The sequence below is a fragment of the Lampris incognitus genome, chromosome 11, assembly GCF_029633865.1.
Source record: "Lampris incognitus isolate fLamInc1 chromosome 11, fLamInc1.hap2, whole genome shotgun sequence".
Lineage (NCBI taxonomy): Eukaryota > Metazoa > Chordata > Actinopteri > Lampriformes > Lampridae > Lampris > Lampris incognitus.
The window spans coordinates 27,261,588-27,278,688 of NC_079221.1; the positions used below are offsets into that span (position 1 = coordinate 27,261,588).

A 17,101-nucleotide genomic window follows, 5' to 3' on the forward strand; every position below is an offset into this window, starting at 1 on the left:
ATGAAAGATGGAAGTGAGAGACCTATCGCATTTGCATCCAGAATGTTAACTAAAACAGAACAGAATTACTCTCAACTGGAAAAAGAGGCACTGGGTCTTGTTTTTGGAGTTATGAAATTCCATGAGTATCTTTATGGAAGGAAATTCTTGTTATTGACAGACCACAAGCCACTGTTGAAAATTCTGGGGCCTAAAACAGGTATGCCAACACTGGCCACCGCTAGATTACAAAGGTGGGCTCTAATTTTGGCAGCGTATACATACGGAATCCAGTACAAGAAGTCAGAGCAGCATAGCAATGCTGATGCTTTATCAAGATTACCTGTAAAGCCTGATGTAGATGTGGTGTCAAACCCAATTTACAGAGTGTCTTACCTGGAAGACTTACCTCTTACTGCTAGAGAAATAGCCAAAGAAACAGACAGAGATCCTGTGTTAAGAGTGGTTAAACAGTTGGTGTTAACTGGATGGCCTAAACATGTACAGGATGAGTCACTGAAGCCTTATTTTCAGAGAAAATTAGAGCTTAGCATTGAGGATGATTGTTTATTATGGAGTTACCGTGTGGTAGTGCCTGATAAACTAAGAGACAGGCTATTGTCGGAATTACATGAGCACCACTGGGGAATAGTTAAAATGAAGCCCCTCACCAGAAGTTTATTCTGGTGGCCTACATTAGATGACAGTATTGAACGTGAAGTGAATCAGTGTACTATTTGTCAGCAGCAGCGTAGTATGCCTGCTACCGCACCGATACATACATGGAAATGGTCTTCGAGTCCATGGGAAAGAGTACATCTTGATTTTGCTGAGGACCACAAGCAGATGTTTTTAGTAGTGATGGATGCCTATGCTAGATGGCCAGAGATAGTTCCCATGACCACTACTACTTCATGTAAGACAATTGAAGCAATGAGAAATTTATTTGCAGCTTATGGGTTGCCTAAAGAGGTTGTAACTGATAATGGACCTCAGTTCGTATCGCAAGAGTTTGAGTCATTTTTGACTAAAAATGGAGTAAAACACATCAAGTCACCTGCATACCATCCTGCAAGTAATGGTTTAGCTGAAAGATTGGTCCAAAATCTTAAGAAATCCCTTGCAAAGAATAGAGCCATTGGTGGTATGACGTTTGAGCACTGTGTAGCAAATTTTCTGATTGGGTACAGAAACACACCCCATACTAAGACAGGAAAGACCCCAGCTGAGCTATTTCTGAGAAGACAGGTGCGAACCAGGTTGTGTCTTATCAAACCAAAGTTCTCTCAGAGAATGCAGACCGAATCTGAACCAAATCTTCCCCGTGTTAGGTCTTTTAAGGTCGGTCAACACGTGTTGGTAAAAAATTACAGGGGAGGGGAGAAATGGTTGAATGGAGTTATAAGTGAAGTGTTGGGTCCTGTCACATACAGTGTTGAAGTAAATGGAAATTGTGTGAAAAGACATGTGAACCAGATGTTGGGTGTCAAGGGAAATCCAAATCAGACTCAAGTGGACTCTTGTGATAGAGCTTCTTGGAAGATTGATGATTTCAATGCAGACACTGATGTGTCAGAACATCCTGAACCACAGGTTGTGGAAGAACGACCTGTAGAACCACCACCGCCAGTTGTGGAAAGGAACACTCGTCCTGTGAGAGACAGACGTCCTCCTGATAGACTGAACTTGTGACTGACATGCAGATTGGTTGTTAAAAAAAAAAAGAAACGAAATCTGTAATGTAATGTATGGTTACTGTTGAAGAAATACTGTACATGGTTATGAGCTTAAGAGCAAAAAGGATATGTTAGAATCCTAAAAAAAAAAAAAGAAGTTTGAATTTACAGGGGAGGAGCTGTGGTGTTCCCAACACAGAATATTAACCAGTGTGGGTTGGTTGGTTTTGAATGTGCACAGACCAATGTGATTGGTGCTGAATGAGGTGGAGGTCAGCTATTGGTTGTTCCTGAAGAGTATATAAGGCAGAATCGCCACCAGGGCGCTCTCTTGGTACTCCGCTCTACTCGGGATAGCTAGGTTGTTACAGCGTAATAATAAATATACTACGTTACTGTCATAAGTCTGCCGTGTGCACTTTCCAGTTATCTACTTAAACAGTTTTAGAACAGTATTAGTGTTTCATACACAACAATTGTAATGCCTATTTGCATATGAAATCAATCGTCGGTTTCAGTCATTATAAACAGCAACTGTGCTGTTTATAAGGGTGGGGATACCTGCAATCAGCTGAGACTGACGAAGTCACTTGGATGAGTGAGGAAAAGTTTCTCCCACTAAGCGTTGTGTCCAGATGAACTGATTCACCTTTCTGTGATCATCCTTCTTAGGCTGAAGTACGAGGTCTACCAAAAGGGAGAGGTCATCGTTGGCCAGAATACGCCAGTAGACCGCACTGGATGTTTTTCATTGACTATGGCCAGGTCATGGTGGAGGCCAGAACTTCCAGACAGAACTGTGTGACAGAGACTACTTTGGAGGTGGGGCTGTCTAACCAACATCACCTCACTTTACAAAGACCTAACTAACTCCACTGTACCGAATGTAATGAGGGGCCATTAGATGCTCTGCTACAACATTTTAAAATTGCATAGAGGTTTTTATCTGCACAAGCAAAGCAGAGTAAAAACCCTCTTAGCTGCTGTAAAACCACAATAAAATACATCACATATACACCCATATATTCAAAAGGAAAGAATAAAAATGTTCCAAACTTTATATCTATTATTATCACTATTGTTATTGTTATTATTATTATTATTAGTAGTAGTAGTAGTAGTAGTAGCAAGCAAGGAAAATTTTATTTATATAGCACTTTTAAAAACACATAGTTACAAAGTGATTTATACGCAGTCAGAAAAATACAAGTAAATACATAAATTGAGTGAATATAAAACATGGCATAGGGAGTAACATGTCAAGCTAAAAACGAACCAAAACAGAAGGCAGTGATGGGGATCTATAAAAGGGCTTGCCTGAAAAGATGGGTTTTTAGAAGCCGCTTAAAACAGTCCAATGATTCAGCAAATCTAATGGATTGGGGAAGAATATTCTAGAGCCTTGGGGCTAAAACTGCAAAGACGTGGTCACCTTTTGTTTTGCAGTTGGAGTTATCCTCTTTCCGTGTTGTATTCTGTAAATTGTGTAAACACAACATCCATTGCACATTGTCCATCTTGGGAGAGAGATCCCTCCTCTGTTTCTCTCCCTGAGGTTTCTTCCTATTTTTTCTCCCTGTTAAAGGTTGTTCTTTTTTATTTTATAGGGCGTTATTCCTTATCTGATGAGCAGGTCTCAGGGCAGGAAGTTGTGTTGCTGTAAAGCCCACTGAGGCAAATTTGTAATTTGTGATATTAGGCTATACAAATAAAATTGACTTGACTTGACTTGACTTGACTTGACTTGACTTGACTTGACTTGACTTGAGGATTGGAGTGGTCGGGGAGTGGAATGAGGAATAAGAAGATCAGAAATGTAACTGGGGGCAAGATCATGCAGTGCTTTAAATGTTATCAATAAGAATTCATAGATTATTCTGAATTTTACAGGAAACTAATGGGGGGATGCAAGAATAGGGGTAATATGGGACCTACAGCTAGTCCCAGTTAGTAGTCTATCAGCTGCATTCTGAACCAACTGTAGATCATTTAAAGTAGCTTGGTTGAGGCAAGAGTAGAGGGAGTTACAGTAATCTAGACGGGAGAAAATGAAAGTATGAAGTAATAGTTCAGTATCTTTAAAAGACAAAGTATTTCTGATTTTTGCAATATTTCTTAGCTGAAGAAAACAGGATTGGACAAGCTTAGTAACATGGCAGTAGTAGTAGTAGTGATAGTAGCAGTAGTAGTAGTGGTGTTGGTAGTAGTGGTGGTAGGAGTAGTAGTAGTAGCAGCAGTAGTAGTAGTAGTAGTAGTAGTAAAAGCAGTAGTAGTACTATAAGCAGTTGTAGTAGTAGCATTAGTAGTAGTAGTAGTGGTGGTGGTGGTGGTAGTAGTTGTAGTAGCAGTAGTAGTAGTAGTAGCAGCAGCAGCAGCAGCAGCAGTAGTAGTAGTAGTAGCAGCAGTAATAGTAGTAGTAGTAGTAGAAGCAGTAGTAGTAGTAGTAGTAGTAGTAGCAGCAGCAGCAGCAGCAGTAGTAGTAGTAGTAGTAGTAGTAAAAGCAGTAGTAGCAGTAAATGACGAATACATTATTTACTTATTTACTTAGGCAGTTAATTCATCAGGAGCTTTACATAAAGTACTAACATATCAGCTATCGTGTCATTTTGTATCTCCATGTGACACACATGGTTAAACTTTGAAAATTGGAATAAGGGCATTGTAAAACAAATCGTTTTTCCTTAAAATGCAAGAATTTCCATGTGCTTGTTTATTATGTAAATATTGCTGTTAGAATAAATAAAGAAGCCTATTTTGTGCAGTGTGAGAAATGTCCCCTAGCTAACAGCCAAATATATTATTCTGACTGTGATTCTCTCCACACTACTGGCAAATACCAGTCCTAAAATGTGCTTTTAACTGCCCTAAATATATAGCTTAGACTTTGCTGTTATTATTGTTGTTCTTATAGTTGAAGTCGTTTTAAAAAAAATCTTGTTGGCAAGTAGAGCAGTCACATAAGTGGGAAGGATTCGAGATGCAAAAAGTTGGTTGGTCTTGCCGTGTGTGTGTGTGTGTGCGCGTGCATGCGTGCGCACGCACAAGCTGACCTATGCTGACTCAGCACACATGCAGAATAGCTGACTCACTTATTTCACGGCAGCTGTGTGCTAGATAAATAAGCAAGTAAGCATGTTATTTTTCCCCCCTGCGCTCTGCGAAATCTCTTGCTTCAATAGATATGCACCTGCATTTGAAAAGCAATCTCTGTGCTTTCTCTAGGATTAGAAGACAATCCACATGAATTTTCAAAAAAAAAAAAAAACCTGGCAAGGCCAAATGTACAAACAGGGACACTGAAGAGAGTTTCAGAATACCTAAAATGTGTCTTCCTGTCTCTTGTTGTTCCCTGCAGAGATCAGCCCTCTGAACAAGGCTCGGTGTATGGCCATGACACGAGCCCCGAGTGTCTGCCAGCTGTTCTCGCTTTCTACAGAAAACATCCAGCTGATCCTGAAGGACTTCCCAGATGTGAGGGAAAATGCTGTGAGGACCACCGGCAGGCATCGAGAGGAACTGACATGTAAGCTCTTCATCCAACCCGTCCTGCAGAGAAGCGGACAGGATATCCAAATGGTCGCAGGTTTGGTGTCGTGACGGCTGGTAGAGCAAACAGGCTTATTCAGTCCCAGACAAAAATTTACTCGGAATAAAGGGATGCTTTGGAATTTTTGAAGTCTATTCCATTTTTCTACTCTTTCAGCCTTTTTCGCCATGTCCAATGCATTTCACCAGGAATTTCATTTATTTCCCTGAATAGCATGTTCATAAATTCATAACTTACTGGTTTCAGCTTTTTGCATCATTGTGTTTCTGCTCTCAATAAAATCTACACATGAAGAATGGGTTTGTCTAGTTTGTTATCAGCTTAAATGGTTAAAAAAACAACAACAACAACAACAAACATACAAGGAGACCAATAAATTAATAAACTACTTAATAGCGCCTGGGTGACGTGGCGGTCTATTCCGTTGCCTACCAACATGGGGATCACTGGTTTGAATCCCTGTGTTACCTCTGGCTTGGTCGGGCATCCCTACAGACACAATTGGCCATGTCTGCGGGTGGGAAGCCAGATGTGGGTATGCGTCCTGGTCGCTGCACTAGCGCTGCCTCTGGTCAGTCATGGCACCTGTTCAGGGGGTAGGGGGAACTGGGGGGAATAGCGTGAGCCTCCCACGCGCTACGTCCCCCTGGCGAAACTCCTCACTGTCAGGTGAAAAGAAGCGGCTGGTGACTCCACATGTATCGAAGGAGGCATGTGGTAGTCTGCAGCCCTCCCCGGATCAGCACAGGGGGTGGGGCAGCGACCGGGACAGCTCAGAAGAGTGGGGTAATTGGCTCGATACAACTGGGGGGAAAAAAATCAATTTAAAAAAAACCTACTTAATAGACAGGAGGACCGTGACAGTGTTGCAAAGCCTTTGTTATAGTTTATCTTTATTTCCATCTATTTTTATAACAAACAGGATTATTGATGAAAATGCAGGATGGCGATTTGTGAGGCCTTAGTGGGTGTACTTTTCCAGGTACATTATAAACAGATGTTGCTGAGACACATGCGCTGAACATTGTACTTCTTTCTCTATTGTTTGCATTGTTAGTGTTGTAAGATTTACAGTTTGTTATATTATTGTATGTATTGTAAGTGGTGCTGTGAGGCTGGCCACTATATGCACAACATGGAAATGGAAGTGTTATTTTTTTTGTAAGTTGTAAAGAACTCAGTTTTCTTTTCCCTTCTCTCAATCTTCAAAGGTATTATCTTCCTCATTGTGTTCACCAAAAAGTGCAGCCGTGGGTAATATCACCAGCCAAATGCCATCAAGTGTTCAAAAAAAAAAAACACGCAATCATTCGAAAAATCAATTTGCCTGGTGAAATACTGCAAAACAGCTGGTATTTTATAAATACTTTATAAATTCTTATGCATTTATTTTTTAACTTATTTAATGTATTAATTTTTTTGATTTATTTGTTTTAAATTTTTAAATCTAATATTTATAAATATTGTAGCGAATTAGGGGGGCAGCCTGGGAACCTTCACCACAGCCGGGACGCAAACCCGTATTTCCCACTCCGCAAGCGACAGCGTTAACCAGTCGACTAAAGGGTCCGACCCGTTAGTCAAGGACCAACGTGTCTACTTATCCATGCACGTTACAATATGTTATAAAATAGCTGGTTTTTGTAAGCCACTGTGACCAGTGCACCAAAAGGCCAGATTTTGCCGACCTGGACAGATGGCGACGAGAGGCGAGAGCAAAACAACAAAGTTCATGAACTGTATTTGAACCTGTGAAGTGAGACGGCGCATTGAATGCATCCAAGTCTCGGCCACTCGGCGGCCCTTTCCCTCTAGTTCCTATTGGTATTTCAAGATAAGGAATCTCTTCCCTTTCAGCGCCATAGAACGTGTTTTTTCATCCCAATTTAAATGCCCGACCATCCTAGTGGATCATCGGCAGCCAACACACTGGATGTCTGCACAAAAGTTGTTTTGTTTTGCTGTTTTTTCCCTTAGAGATGTTAGTGCTCACACACTCTCGCGTGTTTTATTGGGGAATAACCCTGAGGAGGGTTTCCAGAGTGTTGAGCATATATCTATATACAGTATCAGGTTCACACAGATCAGGGTTTAATTACAAACCCCGGTATGGATGGCCCTGACTGAACCTGTCCACGTGTACCCTGCCAGATGTCTAGTTCAGATGACAATAATTGAGATAATCAGCCCCCACCCCACCCCCACCTTTCTCTACACACACACACACACACACACACACACACACACACACCCCAATTCTGCTCCATATCAACGTGAGTTGGCCCTACACCTTTGACACGGCTTAATTCATGCGAGGCAGACAGGGATATTGAATAGTTGATGAGCTGGGAGAAAAAGAAAAGGGAGGGGGTGGAGGGGTGGGTGGGGGTGCGTGAGAGGGAGCGAGACAGAGCAAGAGAGAGGAGAGAGAAGTGAGAGAGGGAGGGAGGGAGGGAGCCAAAAAGATGTGTATCCACTTGCCTCCCTTATTACACGGCTTCCATAAGCTCTGGCGTTTGGAGCCGGGATGGAAAATTACCTTGTGACCAAGAGGGGAGGTCAGGGCTGGCAGCGGCACGGTGCAAAGTCAGACACCACTCATCCAGAGCTGCAGCAGCAGCAGCAGCAGAGCCGGGGCAGGATGGCCTGTGCATTCGGCTGAGCAGATGTAGACCGACCGAGTAGCGGGCATGGAGAAACTCAAAGATCCCGTTGGGGGATGCACCACAGCCACCTGTGGATGGAGAGCCCTCCTTCTCCCCCAGCTGAACAGGCAGTCCCTCTACGTGTACGGCAGCGAAGTGGCCGTGGAGAAAGAATGCATGCGGCAGCTGCAGAGCGGCGTCTTGGTAATTCACCCCTTCAGCCTCATAAGGTATTTGATGCGTTTGATAGGTTGATGGATTTAGGGCCATGCAGGGCCAACCAATAAGGTTTTGGTGTCACTGAAAAGAATAAAGAATTTGCCAAGGGGTTATGAATTTAAAAAAAGTTATTTTACAAAGAATTACAAAATTAAGAAATTAATCAAACAATGAAAATAAAATAGCAATGTAAACAAAGCAAGAAACATATCGTAGAGACAAAGCAGGGGAAAAAATGTAGGGTATTTTGAGACAATCCCATGAAACATCACTAAATAAAACCAAGTCTGTGAAAATGAGTTTTACAAGCAGATTCAGATGGTGATGCAGATTTTAAGCCACTCTCAACTTGACCTAAGCAGCTTGAGGACACTGACAGTAAAGCTGGGAAACAGTGGAATAGAATATAAAAGCTTCCCTGAGAGATTTCTTTTAAGGGTTTATTCACAGACAGTTGAACCCATCAATCTTGAATTATTAAAAGTATTTTCTTGTAGGTTGGGTAAATGAGTTGAAAGCAGAGATGTAAGTGAGATCATAGCGTAGAGATATCTGAGACTGGCATTTGATCAAGACCCTGGTCTTGAAGATGTGCAAGTATAGGACTACGATCAGAGCATTTAGTGTTCTTGCATGTACTTGTGTGTACTTTAGTGTAGACTTACTGGATGCATCACACTGTGGCATAACCGTCTATATCAAAACTCTGAGAACCAAACCTTGTATGCATATGCAAGTAATGTGACTTGCTGGGGTACAAACATAAAACATCAAGCTATTCAAGGAGTTTTTGGCATGTCAGACTCATGCAAACCACCACACTTGCTATGTATATCATGAATATTTCAGTATGTCTTCAACGCTTTGTTTTGTGTCGTGTAACAACCCCCCTTAGGAGTTACTATATAATGTGCATGATGGCCATAACATTTCTGAACCTGATCGGGATTCCAATGGAGATAGCATTTTTGGACGGAGACAACGGGCTTGGATGGGAAGGCTTCAACGTGTTTTCGGACACGCTGTTCCTGATAGATGTGGCCTTGAATTTTCGGATGGGCATCATACCAGAGGACAGCGAGGTGAGAGCGGCTGTGCTCTATTTTCAGACACAATCTGGAAGATTATAATCCCCACACAGACAAACGCACACAATCCATCTCTGCGCCATCTGTAATCCACTCAATATACGAAGGGCCAGCTAGATTAACTCCACATCAGCAGCCACGGGCAAAGTTGGAACCTGTTATTTGATTTTGTAACAGGGATTATGATGTTTTGGGTAGATTACAAATACTCAGAAATAGGGGGAAAAAATTCCAATTAAGCATTAGATAGATTATAGCCTATTTGTTTTCAATGTTTCCTGCTTTGCGAGGGTTTTCTCGTGCCAGTAATAAACAGGATGGCTTTGTCTCCATATGCAGTGTTTTATTCCCTATCTGGTGTTAACTGAGGTCCTCACAAGCTTCTGGTTTTTGTCATATTTATTTCCAGTCAATTCCAGCACAGAAATAGGCAGTTTGAAATATTAATGTCTGTATTTGACCAGCCATTCAACAATGCTGTCAAACTAATGACAGGCCTGTGAGTCCAATTCTGATCCTTGCTGATGTTAACGATCTTGATGTGACTCCCAAAGTGTTGTGGTTTAGCTGAAGTATTAAATGATTCAATGCTTGTCGGTAAAACATTGTGCAGAGCATCTTGATTCATATGCTGTCCTGTACTTTTTTCCCAGGTAGCCATTCTGGATGTCAAACAGATTCGTGTGAGCTACCTGAGGTCATGGTTCATACCAGATGTAATAGCAGCTTTCCCCATTGGCTACATACTGTTTTTTGCGGTAATAATAAACACATTATTAAGGCATAAATAAGCCAATTATAGGCTCCAGTATCATTTAGGCAATAGCCTATGGAATAAATCTGAATAAATTTTCGATTTAATAGGATCTGTTGTTGTAGTAGTAGTAGTTATAATAATAGAAAAATGTAGCAGTATTTCAAGAGGGGGTAGCCTAACAAAGTGTCTTTCAAATAATACAGGATGAACTACTCAAACCTTTTAAGATAGAAATTAAGATATAAAAAAGGGATACAGATGAATAAAACTGCAAAGAGTAAATATAATAATGAAAAATAAATAGTTTTAAGCCAGCCTGTAAAATCTTTAATGAATGTGAACTGTTCATTGAATGCTTTTTTTTTTCATTTGCATGCTTTTCACCCTCAAAGGACTTGCAATACCACAATGACGACAGCCCCTCGAAGACCAACAGGATGATGAGAATACTCATGTTTGTCAGGATCCTGAGCCTCATTAGGCTGGTGCGGGTGTCCAGGCTGGTCAGGTTCTTCAATGAAGTGGAGAAAGTAAGTTTCACATATGGGTCACACTCCTGTCAGCCCTTGCCTTTGAAATTCAGCCTCCCTCTCTTCGTCCTGCATTTACCTCACCAGACATGGCTCAAATGACCATCTGAAATTGGCCCTTAAGGCATCAGGCCGATGATCACTTACAAAGTCAATGATAGTGTGAACCTGTGCCTTACCTCTGTACCTCTCAAACCTACTATACCTACTGTATGGGGCTGTACCTTTCTGATGTACTAGTACAGGTCTGTAACTTTCAGACTTACTAGTATGGGTCTGTACCTTTCACACATACTATCATGGGTCTCTACCTACCTTTCAGATGTACTAGTATTGGTCTGTACATTTCAGACCCATACTAGAATGGGTCTGTACCTTTCAGGCCTACTAGTATGGGTCTGTACCTTTCCAAATGTACTATTATGGGTCTGTACCTTTCAGACATACTAGTATGGGTCTGTACCTTTCCAGATGTACTATTATGGGTCTGTACCTTTCAGACATACTAGTATGGGATGGTACCTTTCAGACATACTAGTATGGGTCGGTACCTTTCAGATTTACTGGTATTGGTCTGTACCCTTCAGACATACTAATATGGGTCGGTAGTATGAGTCTCTACCTTTCAAATTTGCAACAAGCCACCAGCCAAATGCTGGTTAATCTTTTGCAACGGTTGATACATTTTTCTATCCCTCATTTTGCCAGATTACCTGCCATTGTTTTACGTTTCCTGTTACTGGAATCAAATTGGCTGGTCAAACAGTCAAAACAGCTAGTGAACTGTTAAAAACTCCGGAGCCGTTTTGTTAGACAAAACAGATTCCTGCCAAGGGATTGAATAGATGTTATGTGCATGAAGATATCTTTGAATCAGAGTTGACTTGTCTTTGTTTCAAGTCATATCATGTTGTCATTTTATAGTATGCATTTTCCATTCCCCCTCAGGTGTCAAATGCAAACTTGGAGGTAGTCCGCTTGTTCTTCCGAATCCTCTCTCTATTTATGATGATTTTCCTCTTATGTCACTGGAATGGCTGCATCCAGTACTTTGTCCCCATGCTGGAGGAGTTTCCATCTGACTGCTGGGTCAGGAAAGAAAACCTGATGGTAAAACAAAAATCATAATCCTTCAATGAATTCAAATCCTGAGTATGTATGAACATTTGGTTTGATATTGGTGGAACACTTAAGTAGGTTATGAAGTTATTGTCAATGAATTGCCGTGAAGCTGTAGTGCTGCAAATTGCCCGTTACAATTGAGGAAAAAAACACAACTGACAGTCTAAAAAAAGGTGACGTTGAACAAGGCATCTAATATCTCCCAGAATGCCACAGTGAGCGTGAAGTACTCCTGGGGAGTTTTCCGAGCCCTTTCCCAGATGATTGCGCTGTCCTACGGCTCCATGGATGCTCCAACAAGTAAGCATCATCCATTTTTTTTTCGTGGTAAACCTATTCAGTAACACCAACCAAGCAAAGGCACATGTCATGCACTCTCATAGCTGTCAAGCAAGTTTGCTCCAACACCATACGACCCTTTCTGCTTGGTCTCTAGATTATGTTGAGATGTGGATCGTTATGGTGAGCATGGTGTCCGGCTGTCTGATGTACACCGTCCTGGTTGCCAACGCTACAACCATGATAGCCAGCACGGAACCCACGGCCAAGGAGTACAAGAGCAAGGTCCTCATGAGAGACACTTCTTAGCTATCCCTCAGGAGTAGTTAATATTTCATGGGTTGGCAGTTGGCAATTCAGTTAACACCAATTAGGAAACAAATAAATAACTAATGAGTGGAAATTTGACATAATGTTCTCTGTTGTGCTAAGCGGTGTATCTGATGTTGCTCCAGGACCATCATCGCAGATGACCAATCACATTGTTGTGCTGTCGTGCCTTTGCGACTCATAAAAAGATAGTTGTGGGATGAGGTTGTGGGTTAGCTATCAGTTAGGTTAAGGTTAGGGTAAGGTAAGTGTTAGGTTAAGGTTAGGGTTGGGTTGAGGTTATATTGAGGTTAGTTTTGGTATCCAAAGGAATTGAATCGAGTGCAACTGGACTTGGTTCATAGACTTGGTATATTGGCTTTGGTATTTTTCCAGTCTTTTCCCCCCCGAGTCGCAAAGGCATGACATCACAACCACGTGACTGGTCTGTTGCAATGATGGTCCTGGAGCAACATTAATTATGATGTCATACAGTGGTATGTTTTCAGTCTTAAGGTCCCTGGGTTAGACCATGAATGTGAATAGATTAAGATCTGGTATGCTAATTGTGAAATTGATCCTCTGAAAAGCCGTTTGGTTCCCTCTGTAGCTCAATGGGTAAAGTATAGGGATGCATGATTTTGCTATATTAATGATCCTGATCGTTTTGCTAGATGTTTCATAAGATATTATAAAATTCATTTCCCAATAGGGTAAAAAAAAAAACTTTCTTCCCCTATTTGGGGTGAAGGGTAAGACTGCTAACAAAGCCAAAACAAACTGACCTCCCTCCCACTAAGCTTTTCTGATGCATAGAAACAATGATCACACTTACTAAACATACATTTTAGTCTTGATGACTTGAGAGAAACAAATCACTTTACTTCACTTTTTGCATTTTATGTCAACAATCCTGACCATTTTATTCACAGATGTTTTAAATGAAATTAAATGTTTTAATAGTATTGATGTCATTATTCTGTGGTTGTTAATTGTGGAAACTGAAATGGTGTTTTATGATAGAATACAGAGTCAGCATAACAGTGATAGATGTTCCCTTTTCCTGTGTGGCTCAATGGGTAGAGGACAATATCAACAGAGGCTTCATTTCCTCTTGGTCCATCCACATTGAAGACATATTTCAAAACCAAAAATGCCATTATGTCAGCAACATATGCCAATGCGACCAACACATAATTTGTTACACAATTCCATAAAAGCTGTGTGGCTCTAGCTTGACCAGCCCTGTTGTTCTCCACAGATGAGCCGCTTGGAGCACTACATGGCATTTATGAAACTTCCACCTGAGCTCCAGCTTCGTATCAACAACTACTACCAGGCTCGCTACGGCGGCAAATGGTTTGATGAGAGGGACGTCATGGACACAGTCTCTTCGGCGCTGAAAGAGGTACATGGTATCTAGGTCCTACCTCTGTCTCGTGTATCCATCTCGTATCTACACTTGGTTGTTCTGCAAATAATTCTGGGCGGCCTTATGAGATCGTGAGACTGAATCCCAGAAAAATGACTCAGCTGTTTGAAATCACTGTGCAAACTGCTTCGAAGTATTTCAAAACAATATAAATTGTATAGCATGTTTTTCTTTTTTTGTGTGTGGGGGGGGTTTTCTCCCCCTTTTTCTCCCCAGTTGTACTTGGCCAATTACCCCACTCTTCCGAGCTGTCCCGGTCGCTGCTCCACCCCCTCTGCCAATCCGGGGAGGGCTGCAGACTACCACATGCTTCCTCCGATACATGTGGAGTCGCCAGCCACTTCTTTTCACCCGACAGTGAGGAGTTTCACTGGGGGGACATAGCACGTGGGAGGTTCATGCTATTCCCCCCAGTCCCCCCCCCCCTGAACAGGCGCCCCGATCGACCAGAGGAGGTGCTAGTGCAGCGACCAGGACACATACCCACATCCAGCTTCCCACCCGCAAACACGGCCACTTGTGTCTGTAGGGCGCCCGACCAAGCCAGAGGTAACACGGGGATTCGAAGCGGCAATCCCCCATTTTGGTAGGCAATGGATTAGACCGCCATGCTACCCGGAGACCCATATAGCATGGTTTTAAAACCACCGTCCATGTAGTCACCTAAAGATTTAATTTCATTTGGGCCAATGCTTTCTTCTTTTTGTTTTTTGACAAGAAGCGTATTTTTCTTCTGTCTTGAGATTCGTTGTTTTATCCTATCACATTCTGATGCTTGATTTCATTCTTGCCATCAACGTCAGTAGCTTGTATCAGTTTTATTTGGTCTTTAGTCATTTTTTGTTTGTTTGATTGAAAGGTTATATATCAACATCTCAGTGAGGTTTTTATCTTGCAATCAGATTCTTCTTTGTCCTCTCTGTGAAAATATTTCATTTATCCTGGATTTTGCATTGTTTCTTTATTGAAGAGTTTATCACAAGGCAGCAAAACTAGAGTAAAGGGAATAAAACGATACTAAATTAAACTAACCTAAACTCTGCCCTACACCACACCGTACACTAAACTAAACTAATTTTACTTAACTAAAACTATAAGTTCTTGTGTTTGTGTGTGTGTGCATGCATGCCTGCTGCTTTTCAGCAAATCCTGACAGCGATGTGCAGCCGGTTGCTGAAAAGGGTGCCCATGTTCCAAGACAGAGACATCAACTTCATCAATGCTGTCCTGCTAAAACTGGAGTATGAGGTCTACCAGGAAGGAGACATCATCGTCCGCCAGCATGCGCCTGGAGACCGCATGTTCCTCATCGACCACGGCCAGGTCATGGTGGAGACTGACTCCTTCGAGAGGGAGCTGTGTGATGGAGACTACTTTGGAGGTAGGTTTGCCCCACCCCCACCCCCACCGTGATTGTTACATTTATAAGGGGCCCTTGCTATTTTTAAAGCGACAATCCTAAAGATGATTGTTTTTGTATAATGTACTGATACTGATGGTGATACAGGTAGTTACATTGGTGTTTGGGCAATCCAAATCCCAGAGATCCATTTGAAATGAAACAGGGTTACCGGTGCTCCTGAGTCAGCACCTTCCAGACCACCAGATAAAAATCATAGTTGAACCTGAGGTTTAGGCATTGATGTTGTAGTAATTGTTGGGGAGAAATTGTTTTTTGATAAATCAACAAATTTATGATTTTATGTATCCATGCAATTAATCCAACCGTTGCTCTCTGGCTGGTCAGCTGGTGTGATTTTGAGTTTAACAGGAATTCATTATTCACTATTTTTGGTTTCACCACTAAGGCATTTTCTGTTTTCGTCAGCTCCTTTAACACACACACACACACACGCACACACACTGCTTTTTCAAGTGTATGCACAGGAGCGGCAGAGGCATTTACAAATCGTTCCCATACCATATATACCAAATAAGGAACATTACTTCACTAAAGTCTGTCTTTCCTATCATTATCATTTCTGAGTTGTGCTCAAATCAATTTGGCAGCCTGCGTAGCATTGGTTGATGCCAAGCAGGCTTCTAGATCCAGCTCCAAAGCAACTCCACAGTATTTAATTTAGGATTAATTGTTGGTTTTCATCCCCTTCATTCCGCTTTACAGCTTCATTAATTGCGCTCTTGTGGTTCCTGCTGTCCGTTTTAATTGGTTTCCCCTCCAGAAACATGCATGCTGACCAAGGGGAAACATCTGGCCACGGCGCGGGCGCTGACCGACTGCCAGTGCTTTTCTCTTTCCTGGGACAGCTTTCACAAGGCCCTGGGGGACTTCCCAGATGTCAGGAAGGACTTAGAAAAGATGGTTCAGCTCAACTCTGATGATAACGTTGTGTAAAAACACTGCTGTGATTGCAGAAAGTCGTCTGTTGTACAGTAGGAGATGGACAGTGGTGACTTCGTATGAGACTGTGGGCATTACCTTAGAGATTTTCTGTTGTACCTGGATGAGACGGACAGCGCTGTTACAGGGAGGCCATGGATACTAAAGGGACATTTCCAGGACACTTTACATAGTACTTTTGCACTACAACACAAACTGACTTGTATACACTGACTTGTGTAGAAACCATTTGGCAATATCTGGGAACTGATTGGACATTTATATACAGCATATGCATGAAATGGACAGTTATAATAATTAACGCTATTGACTGATCAGGCATTATTGTGTCATTTCTTCATCTTGTTGCCGCTGATATTAGCAAAACTAACATCTTAACAGTACCGACAAGTCAATAATTCCCTCGCAGCTTCCTCCAAGGTGTTCAAGTTGATCATTCCGGGTCACTCGACCGAAGTAAAGGTTTTGAGCAAAATCCAGCATTTGTGCTTTGTCTCTATGGTAACAGGACGCCATGTTTTAACTGGTTACATCTGGCTATTCAGCGTTCCTACCTTGGCCTTCCCAACTGGGAATTCCCATTCGAACTGCCAACGGTCTATGACAGAGCCGACACAACAAAGTTCTCGAGATGTGCTGCATTGAAGAAAAGCATCTAGCAACCTTTCTGTTGTCTTTGGAAAAAACCGCTGTCATTTCTGTTGAGCAAAGGCTGTCGAAAATGTTATGCTACCAAGCATAAATTATTCTATGTAACTTGATTCTTTCTCATCTTAATCGGATAGCCGTTTGGAGAGATCTGATGTCAAAATGTGTTGTTTCATTAAGCCCATAAAGCAGGCAAAACACTCAAACATGTGTAATGTCTTTTTCGATAATGACATTTATTTTGATGTGATATTACTTAAGACAAGGTCATTTGTTAAGGCCACTGTGAAGCAATAGAAATAACACAGACATGTTCTAGTTTCAGTGAATTATAAACTCTGGCACAATAGGGGAGTTGAATGGATACATCCATCTGTGACTGAGGACAGAGAAGCCGAGTTAACAGTCGCAGCATCCTCCACCTTCTCTCTCCTCCCTCTCTCTTTCTATCTCTGTCTTGTCTGTCTCTCTCTCTCTCTCTCTCTCTCTCTCTCTCTCTCTCTCTCTC

The 17,101-nt window shown here is 41.9% G+C and overlaps 1 protein-coding gene across 1 annotated transcript; it reads left to right on the top strand.

Annotated features, from left to right (window-relative positions):
• Window positions 1-7,892: 7,892 nt before the first annotated feature.
• hcn5 (hyperpolarization activated cyclic nucleotide-gated potassium channel 5) lies at window positions 7,893-15,939 on the top strand. Its single transcript, XM_056288882.1, has 10 exons — window positions 7,893-8,077; window positions 8,962-9,148; window positions 9,808-9,912; window positions 10,304-10,441; window positions 11,390-11,551; window positions 11,770-11,863; window positions 12,000-12,127; window positions 13,413-13,559; window positions 14,727-14,964; window positions 15,767-15,939. The coding sequence occupies exons 1-10, from the start codon at window positions 7,893-7,895 to the stop codon at window positions 15,937-15,939; spliced, it is 1,557 nt and encodes a 518-aa protein (XP_056144857.1).
• Window positions 15,940-17,101: the final 1,162 nt, after the last annotated feature.